The 10767-nt window shown below is 37.4% G+C and overlaps 1 protein-coding gene across 1 annotated transcript; it reads right to left on the reverse strand.

Moving 5' to 3' along the window:
- Positions 1–1019: 1019 nt before the first annotated feature.
- Positions 1020–10001, reverse strand: LOC112514019. The gene is made up of 12 exons (XM_025120302.1): positions 8667–10001; positions 8141–8275; positions 7907–8051; positions 7266–7568; positions 6449–6710; positions 5984–6150; positions 5735–5845; positions 4315–4366; positions 3997–4103; positions 3783–3911; positions 2996–3085; positions 1020–1834 (listed from the first exon to the last, which is right to left on the reverse strand). Exons 1-12 carry the CDS (start codon positions 9932–9934, stop codon positions 1343–1345), a joined length of 3261 nt encoding a protein of 1086 aa, XP_024976070.1. The 5' UTR covers positions 9935–10001; the 3' UTR covers positions 1020–1342.
- Positions 10002–10767: the final 766 nt, after the last annotated feature.

The following is a 10767-nucleotide window of genomic DNA, read 5'->3' on the forward strand; positions in this document are numbered from 1 at the left end:
TGATTAACACATTTCACAATAAAAATAATTAATCAACCACTCATGATTACAAAAAAATGAACAAAATGAAAAATTATGATTGGTTGAATGAGGTTTATACAGTTTGTACAAATAACATGGTTTGTAAAGTAAATTTCCTCTCTCTCTCTCTATATATATATAACATAAATGTCGAAGATGCTTTCAATTCTATAAATTTTTTTATCAAAAGTTGAATTGCCAAAATCAATGGTTAAGTTGATCAAATTAAAGATAAGTTGTCAATGAATAATGTTAATAAACTAGTTTTATACACGGAATATTAAAATAGAGTTTCAGTCAATGTTCTAAATAGTGTGAGGCGTGACATGATGGCAAGGTTAAACCTCAAGTATTATGAGTTACGATGATGCCAAAAAACAATATTATTTCAGGTGCCATTATTCCTACTTCTGCAGCTATAGGTTTGCATTTTTACCCAATATGGAAAGCAGCATCCGTTGATGAATGTTCAAGGCTTGCTTAAAACGGCATATGCATACATATTTGTGTGTATATACATACATACATTTGTGTTTGTTAGTGTTTTGAATAATCTCCTATAACAATTTAAATTCATGTAAAAGTTATAAAACTAAAAAAGAAAGAACCTTTTACATCAAATATATCAAGTTCATAAGAAAACGATATCAAAAGTGTAAAATCTAAAATCTCTTTATCTACTCACTATTTTCTTCAATATCTGAAGAATTCCTCTATACGAGGAAATGATAACAAAAAAAACCACAAGGGTCGTACAATGATGCCCGATTGGTTTAAGCTTGAACTCCAAAGGTCAAAGTGTCTGGAGATCCTAGGTTCGAATCCAAGGAAGAAATAAAAATCCTCTTGTGGCCACAAAGATTCAAATGTAGTGAGTTTGAGATACCCACGAAACGAATTGTCACCCAAAGATTAGTCGACTCATACAACGGATTGGATATTCAGGTTAATAAAAAAAAAAGATAACAACAGAAATAGGTATTAATTTGAATGGGTCGTTCATGTATTATTCTGTACAAAAATAGGTATTAATTTGAATGGGTCGTTCATGTATTATGAAATAGCTAAATCGACGTATATTAAATTTGTACCTTTCGCTCGCACGGGCTTCACTCACTTCGGGTTCCATCGGGTCGTTGAACCATAAAAATCAAATACCTGTGTCATCGTAGACCAGGATCATTCTCTGCGAGTCCATAAAAAGTGATCCCATTTTTTCATCGGGTCCGGGCAGAGACCAAAGATCTTGATCCGGTCCTTGCCTCCAAGAGACCAATGATGACGTTAACATTAGCAACGTCTCGTAAAGCCTTCAACAAAATCAACTCGAAACCCAAAGTTTTTCGGCGTATGTTTTCTCTTCTTCCTTCTCCTCAACGATCAAATTCCCGACTTCCAATACTTCTTCCTCCTCCTCGTCTGCTATCTCTTCTTCAAAATCTACGGTTTTTGCTATTTCTTTCTCACCAACTTCAATCAACGCCTCCTTCATCGCAAGCTTTGTTGCTGGTGTGTCGTTTGCTCTGTATCGAGGGGCAGGCACAACAAACGGCAAACTGATATTGTCTAAATTTAAATGCTTTTCGTCTTTTCTTTCCGAAGGGGGGACAACAAAAACGATACCGAACTCATAGTTACAGATGTGGAGTCTCGAGCCTAATACGGATTTGCTTCTTGCATCTTCATTCGGCTTTACGCCAAGTGAACTGTGAATCGGACGACCCCAAGCGGCTGCGCTGAAGTTGTGTGAACCACAATAAACCCATCCGAATGAAGATGCATCAGTCCTAGATTGGAAGCGTCTTCTTGCTACCTGGTTTCAAAATATCGAGCATAGGCAGAGTCAGAGACGGATACAAAAAATCTCGAAGTGGGGCATAAAAAACGAATATAACATATAAAAGAAAAGAAAGACTAATTGTAAGAAAATACGGTTTAATTAAAAATGGCATACAAGTGGTTTTTTCCTTCGTTTCTGCTGCTATTACCAAAAGATTGAAAAAAGGGTCATGGGATTTCAACTCGCAATATATAATGCCACATACGATGACACTACCGATAGACTACAACCACTTATTGTTAACTTGCCGTTTACCAAACGCTTACTAGGTAAGTGCTTACCGGCAAGAGTCATCACTCTCATTTACATTATGGGGTAACATTCTCAGCCATCAAAATGGATTAATGGTAAGTGTTTATAACCTGGTAAGCGCTTTTTTTTTTTTGGAAAATCCCCAAGAATTGTGACTGCAAGAGATCACCTCTGATAAACTTAGTGGCCACAATTGTTGTGTACGCCTGGAATTAAACACTGAGCAGATAGGATATTCCACCACATCTCCAAGATCTCAACCACTATGCCACAACCCGTGTGGTTTAAGCAGTACCAGGTAAGAGTCGTCATCCTCAATTATCAGCTAAGACTCTTGATCTTTGCCTTCCTCTTACCAGGTAAGATTCTCGGTCCTTGTTATGTTTACCCTCACTGAATCGGTAAGCGCTTACCAAGGTAAGTGTTTAGTAAACGGGAACACATATCAAATGTCTAAAAGTGTGTGAAAAGAGAGATTTAACTCGATGAATAGTTTAGGGAAGTGTCAAATGTCTAAAATAACCTTCAATAATGACAAGAGAAATATCGTAGATTCGAATCCACACTGTAGATTTATATATGATGTTGACAAAAGACAGACAGATGGATAGATAGGGTCTTTGTACCTTGAAAACTTCACAAAAAAGGAAACGATCCAATTCCTCGTGGGATCTCCAAATTGGAAATTGGTGTAATTTTCATGAGACGGAGGAACTAAGAAAAATATACAAATGGGTACACAAGCAATAGAAACTCAAGTATTTCGTAGTTATTAGAACATGCGTCCACTTTGCATAAACAAAATATAGACAGCCGAGAGATGCAATCGATCTAAACTAAGCAACCAATATGTGAAATCTAAAAGGGAAATATTTGAAGTACCTTAACATGCATAGGGTGCCCAACCCTATCAAGAGGGCGAGGAACCGCATCATGAAGTATGCCCATATGTTTCAGCCTCAGCCAAGTTTTCTGTAAACAATTATGATTGGTCAACAAGTAACAAAGAAGCATGATCTAAACAGAAAGAAGAAAGACAAAAAGAGCAAAGTGTTTTTACATCAGTTTCCAAAATAGAGAAATACAACAATAAATATATTATCAGAATCATTAGTGTCGGTTGCCTAATATGATGATCTGAGATGTAGGTTTGGAAGCAATATATACGGATGGATTTGAACAGGGGAACCCATCCGAACCATCCATCTATGTTAATCCAACGGTTGTGAATAATAGAGGGGGTTACACGTTGCCAAAACTAAATCTATAATTACAGGGGTGGCTAAATTTGAAACCAGGTCATCTATTTTTCAGATCCAGCGGTTGATAGGGGTTCATTCTCTTTTTTGGGGGGTTCTCTCTTGAACTTCCCTCATATCATGTATTTTTTCCAAAAATAGGTCAAGTATCCTGCACTCTAGCAAGCTTGATTTATCATGATAAACATGTTCAATGCAGTTAAACTTCAGAAATTTTGAACCAAGTGAAAGATTCCATGGCTCAATAATGATCAACAAGGCCCAAAATAGGTGAAGCAAATCGAAAGATTAACTACAATTAATCAAAGTTAAACTAGTACTGTTCCTTCAAACAAAAGCAGAATAAATGCAACTAATAGAGTCAATATCCATCTCAATGACTTAGCTAGTGAAAAGGATGATCATCGTACCTGCGTGAAACACAGGATGTATTTTGACGCCAAGATTCCAGAACTTGCAGTTTTTACTCTCTCAATAGTAGGGAATATGATTCTGATTGACGGGTTTCTCAACTCTTGACTAGCACTCCAGCATCCCCACTGAAACAGGGAATAACGCTAAGCCCAAGTACGGAAATATTTCAGGTTATACACCTTCAGCAGTTTGCAGGGGAATACTACTTACATCTGGATCAGACTCTTCCGATTCAGAGAACATCATAGACCGCTTTCCAGTTGCCGCCGAAAACGCAGCTAAAAATGGTGCATTGATGGAACCCACAGAGGAAGAACCTTTGATTGGGGAACATAGCAACCAAAAGTTTGGTTATAAATTTCATATTAGTTTTTGTTCAATCATCAACCAAGGGTAAACTGGTCCAGGTAGGGTGGGCCAAAAAAGGATTCCATAGAAATATATGCACAGAATAAACGAAAAGTTCACAATGACAAAATCAGGGTTAATAATAAAATTACAAATAACATTCAGGTTCAATACACTCACCAAATGTGAAGTCGGTTTCGCAGTGCTCAGGCCATTTGTAGTGACCCAAAATCTAGAATACAACAAAACTTTGAAAGTCAGACAACATATGATATTACTGAGATAGTTCTTTTGTAATCGTACTGCCTTATGTCTCACAAAAAATGCCTCGTTTCCCTTTCTTAATCATTATAAAAGTAGTAGTATTTATTTTTCTAGATATGATTTGCTTTCATAAAGGGTATTTAGACATTGGGATGTAGTCAAGTATTTCATCTAATTGCAGGTCTGAGTAAAGAGCTGCAAACCACAATAAGTTTGTCAATTTTGAATCCATCTCTTGAGTTTCTCATCTTGCTAATTCTTCTAATAATGCCAAAACATAGACGGTGGATCTATTGTTGCTGAAGGTAACGGGAAGACATGTACCATTTATTCAAAATATAAATGCTGTTTCACAACAAAAGCAAACACCATCTCATGTATATAAGAATATGTGGGACCCCAGATTTACGCTCCGAAGAGCCCTTAAGGAGAGGAGAGATTCCAACATATATAGAAGAGAAATAGTCCAAGTCCAGTCGATGCGGGACTCTAATACGCTCCCTCCAACGAAGGCTAAACGGGCACAGATTGTCCCCAAGTGTCGAGAGGGGGCTAGATGGATGAGAGCTAGACGAGTACAGATTGCCCTAAAGTAGAGATCTTGGCTTTGATACCATGTAAGAATATGTGGAATGGACCTACATTCCAACATAAGGATGGTATTTCCAAAAACATGCAAGACCCAACATTTCAAGTAGAAGTTCAAGTATGGTTATGCAGCCAATACAAGATGTGTGATGGAATCTTCACCTAGCATTTTGTTGTTCTTCCCAATTCAACACCCATCACACATTCATATTTTTCATAACTCATTGATGAAATATCTTATTCATTGCTATGGGTCTTTAGCATATGTTATCTAACAATTGCTCCCACACTTTTAGTGTTCTTGCAAATGGTGTACCCAGTATGTGCACCTCATTCTTTGATTTTATTGGTCAAAAGAGATTTTATTTACTCAAAAGAGAGCAAAATAAAACAAAAAGAGTATAGAGTATAAGAGCCGGACCTCACAACTAAGAACTACCACATACATATCAAAACCTAATATTGTAGTTCAGATTGCATAACATATATACCAATTAAAGTATAGAGTTGGTGTCCAGTAAGAATAGTAGTTATCATGAGAAGTGTAAGAAGGGATCTCCACCCTTGGATATCCTAATTGAAGATCAATTGAAAATACCCTTCTGAGCTGATTCATGGGTTATTTTGGGACTTAATCTGAACCATTAGATCAACACTAATTAAAAGTGAATTAAGGGTCCAAATCCCTTCTTACACTTCTCACCTTAACTCCTATTCTCACACGATCCGTCGTCTTAAAGAATATTACCTCATGAAGTCGCCACAGGCCACAACACCTCTGAATAGATGCAACAAGAGAGCACATTGCAGAAGCAAGAACTGGTGGACTTAACTTTGATATGTTTAAAAATTTAGGTCCCTGCATAAGTTAAGACCAAAACTAGCATACATGACATTCAAAAAAGAGAAATATAACAATGGTATTGTCTGGTTAATATGGTTAAATAGCATTGCAGAATGCAGCTAAGAGTACAGCAAACACTAAAAGCAAACATGCCTGATGTACATATAGAATCAGGTGTACTTTGTTGTTGCTTCCTTCCAAAGCACAGGCAAGCACTTCATTTGGATTGATATATGCAGAGAAGGCAAACCAACCCACATCTGACAATGGAGCAACCCATTTTGCAACATCTCTGGGTAGAAAGCCAAGTTGAATGCAGCCTAGAGTAAGAAGTGAAATAACGCTTGCTTCACGAAATTACTATGATTCACAAAACATAAATATAGAAACATATCAAAAGAATCTTTTTTGCTTTAGCTTTCAAAAGCCAAGTTTCATACATAAGTTTTTTTATATTGAGCAGAAAGTTTATTTCTGCATGGATTTAATGAATATTGTACCACTGGTCCTTCCATTTTCAAACCCTCAAATAGTTCAAATTATCAAGTCAAAACTCGTTAAATAGGAGAAAAGCAAACTTCGAATGTCAAGAAAGTCTCATGTAATAATAAAACCTACCTCCCTCAGGGAATTCTTCAGATCTAGATATAGCAACACCTACAGCATTTGCATCAGCTGCTATATTCACATTTCTCCTTAAAATGACCTCCGACATCCCGTATGCATTGACACGACAATTTCCAAGGACACCAGCCAACTTTTTTATCAATGATCCATTTGAATCTCTTGAGGTTCGGAAAAGGTGGTTAATACCGACGACAGAAGCTTCAACAGAGCCAAGTAACATACATCCCAGAGATCGTGGCATACAACAATCACCCTGAAATAAATATAAACTTCCTTACTTGAGAAGCTACAATTTTTATCTAGCAGTGCACCACGTCTAGAAAACAAAATACACCCTAGAATACACATGCTCATTAGATCATTGGTCTTCTTTAAAGACGAGATTTCAATGGAACAAGAACACAAGGTACCAAATGCAACTATGATCTCTCCCAGCCAAATTGGTAAACACAAAAATGGAAGAACAATGTTGCTCTTGTTCAATAAATAACCATAAACTCAGATGGCCTACCATTCTAACAACACAAAATATGAGATTACTTGCCACATTTAGTTACACGTATACATTCATTTATTAATTTTATTTATAAAAAAAAATCATCCAACTGCTGACCACTTGGTTCAATTACTAATGTTACTAAGTAGCTGGCTCCCCAACTTACAGAAATCCACTACATAATAATATCTTTCACGGAATGAAATGTTATCAAGTCCAAATATAGATATCAAGTCAGTCAGCAGTCAGGTGAATAATGCAATGCAATGATATATATAGATAAATACCAGAAATACAAATCAAGATACTTACAGTTAAATAATGAAGAGATTTTGATATGTATGGGTGCTGAGGAGAATAAATCCCAGGCACAGAAGCAACCAGATGTCCAGCAGCATTGCTAAAGTCAAACTTTGCCAACTCTAATATCCAATGGGCCTGGTTAGGAGCATCGACTAATAGAGTTGCCATAAAACCAGCAAGCTGAGCAGCAAAATCAGATTTTAAATCTAGATTTACTTCCTCAGCAGATGATTGGGCAAAAAGAGATGTATAATCAGGAACATTCCTATGAGGAAAATCTTGCCACCAAACAGTATTTGTCACTCCTAGCCACTGCATTATCAGAAGATAAGTGTTAAGCAACACAGGTGTCTTCAAGGATATAGAGAACAAGGACAGAAGGTGACAAAAAAAGGTGTTGATCTGCAATATAGCTAAAGATGGTGATTGCCTGTCTAAGCTTTAGAGAAAAACCAGAAGTGGTAAGAAATAAACCTCCATAAGATTTAACTAGCACATTCTCACTAGTTGCCTCCCTCCCAACACTGAAACCCTCAAGTGCTCTTTTTCCCTACCAAATTGGATTTGTTTTATTTCCTTTTTGACATTATTTCCATCATCGTTGTTAAAAAACCCCCAGCTCATCAAAAAGTGATCGGCAAGAAAGTCACCTGTTTGGCCACAAGATTGGCAGAGGTGATGATTACACGGATACTATCATCTCTTTGCAGAACAAACAACTTTGGATGATGACAAGCAATGCCAAATTTCTTCCGGTCCTTACTGAAGGATATAACCTCAGGAAATTGGGGGTATCTGACACCACAAAGAAATGACATTACCGAATAGTTGGTGCCTAATCATGTTTAACAAGTCATAGCCATCAACTTCTCCATTCAACTTACATAACAACTAAGTTCGGAAAATCTGAGGAAGGATTTAGAGTTCTTTTGTCAGGGCTTGGATCCCAACACCTCTCAGCATTATGGCAAGCAATTGATACTGGGAGATGGGGAGGAATCTCACAGTAAGATAAAAACCTACAAAGATATAACCCTTTAAAATGAGAACATGCATGCATTCAAAAAATGAGTAGCTGTCTGAAGAATTAACCATATCTCCAAAATTCAAATATATAGATCCCCATTCTGCAAGCCCTTGTAACAGCGCAACCAATGCCACAAAAAGGTACCAATCAAGTTAAGAGTTGAACATACACATATCCAACTTATACTGATACCCAATTTATGAGCCTGAATACCGAGCTGAGCAAACCCATTTAGAAAATCTTCAAATGGTGCTGACTTACTTTATGCAAGTAATATCTTGTCAAATTATGTTTGACAACATGCACCTTTTTGCTAAATAAACCCTATCTAGGAACAACATGACAGGAATACAATAATTTTTTTAGAAATTTGTAGGACTTACCATGATAAATCACTTGTGAATGTTGCAATGAAAACCCGTTCAAGGGTTTCAACAGGATAAAGAAGCTCCGGTAACGTGACATTAACTTCATCCGATTGACCATCGTCCATAAAATGAAGGCGGTTCAAATAGAATTTATTCCCAGGCGGGGGAACACAAACACCCCTCTTCTTCGGTTTTAAAAGTTGGCTGGCTTGAATAATTTTCTCTTCACAAATATAATTTTCCCTTTTGTCAATAGAAATACCTCCCCCTAAAGGGTCTGAGGTCTTTACTGATTCTTGTAAATGTCCACCATTGACTCTACAATGTAGCAACTCTGCATTCGACTCTGAAGCTATACAATTCGGTCTGAATGATGTATCTAGATCCAAGAGTGGCACATAAGACAAAAAATTCGTATTATTATTATTACTATTACTACTATTATTAATGGCTAAGCCTTCACAAGAATGGAGCTCACGTCCAACACACGGAGAGTGTGATAAAAAGTTGTCCGGAGTAAAACAGGAATTGCCTTTAACTCTGTTTCTACTAACGTATTTAGCCCTTAACTTGCAAGGGTTGGTAAAACATTCTCTAATATACAACACAGGATCATCACTAGATAGTATCTGTTTACACTCACTTGAAAGCAGACCCGCATTAGCAAGCTTACCACTACCTAATTCACCTGTAACGTTATAGGGAAACAAATAGTCTTGCTTGGAGTTGGATAGATTTCTATCGATAACTTCCTCCATGAAAACAATTCTCTCCACAGAAAACCCAATACGACCCCCAACACTACAAACACTTTCATCTCCGCAAACAACAGAAACCTCACTGCCTGCACCGACCTCTTTAATCTCTCCATTTCCAACTCTAATACCATCAACAAATACTCCATTTAAAGATGCCCTGACTCTAGAGCCCTCACCTGATCTTAAAAACAAAACTCCATCTACAACAAATACTTTCTTACGGTATACATCAAAATAAATTTGACAATGTTCCTTACTGACTTGCCGGTCTTCAAATGTATAATCACAGCGGCGAGGATCTCTTCCGATCGTGCAGGGTTTGCACGGCTGGAGATGGATTAAATCAACCGATGAACCTGTGGATTTCGATATCAGCGGAGTACAGAAGGCCTTTATGTGTATAGATGCTGTGCTGGAGATGGTGGGTTTTGGTTTTTTAATCGGGGAAACTGACGAATTGCATAAATTGCCATCTGATCGGAGTCTTTTGATAGGGTTTTGAAGTGAATAATCTGAATTTTTCATGCTACTCCCATACTAGAATCAAAACCCTAAATTACAAACTCAATTAGGAAATCATGTATGTTAATTATCGAAAGAATCGACGATTAACATACAGAAACCTTGGAGAGCAGAAGTTGAGTCGACGATTCGGAGAGACGTGAACTGTAAACCGCCAGATTTTCAAGTGTCCGAATGATTTTCCCTCCAGTTTCATCAAATTGGGGGTTTACTTTTTATACCCTCGTTTGGGCCTAATGGGCCTAGGAGTATTTTTCATTTATTATTTGAATTTTGATTTAGTTTTTGGATTATTTGATTCGATTATTAGGTCGGAAGCAATTGGAATGAAATCTGTCAAAAGAATTTGAATATGTCCTTTTAGTTATTCAAATATAACGATGGCACTGGCAGCAGCTCTTGACTGCCCGACCTATGGGACTCTCGGGGTATGATTAGAAGCACTCTGCTTTATGTTCTTTTTGGCGCTCCCCTTTTCTAAGGGGGAGCACGAGATCTGTTTTGGTCTGGTCTTCTTTTCTCTTTTGAGTCAGGTTCTTATGACAAGACATCTGTGATTACGTCATCTCCCTTCCCGGATACACAAGTTCTGCAAAAATTGGAGGGAAGGACAAAGAATTTTAAAATGAGAACTATTATACACTCTGGTAGCTTGGACCATAGTTGAGCTTCCTACTCCTTCTATTAAAAGGACAATCAAGAGTCGGTGCAGCTCTTGAGTGCTTTATGGGCTTCTCGAGGTACGAGTTCAATCGTCAATCAGCTACATACCGTGCTCCTCCCCGAGAAATTCAGGTTAAATTCTTTTCCCGAACCCCTTCGTATTACTACCTTTA

The sequence above is a fragment of the Cynara cardunculus genome (assembly GCF_001531365.2).
Source record: "Cynara cardunculus var. scolymus isolate 2C chromosome LG 6, CcrdV1, whole genome shotgun sequence".
NCBI classification, from domain to species: domain Eukaryota; kingdom Viridiplantae; phylum Streptophyta; class Magnoliopsida; order Asterales; family Asteraceae; genus Cynara; species Cynara cardunculus.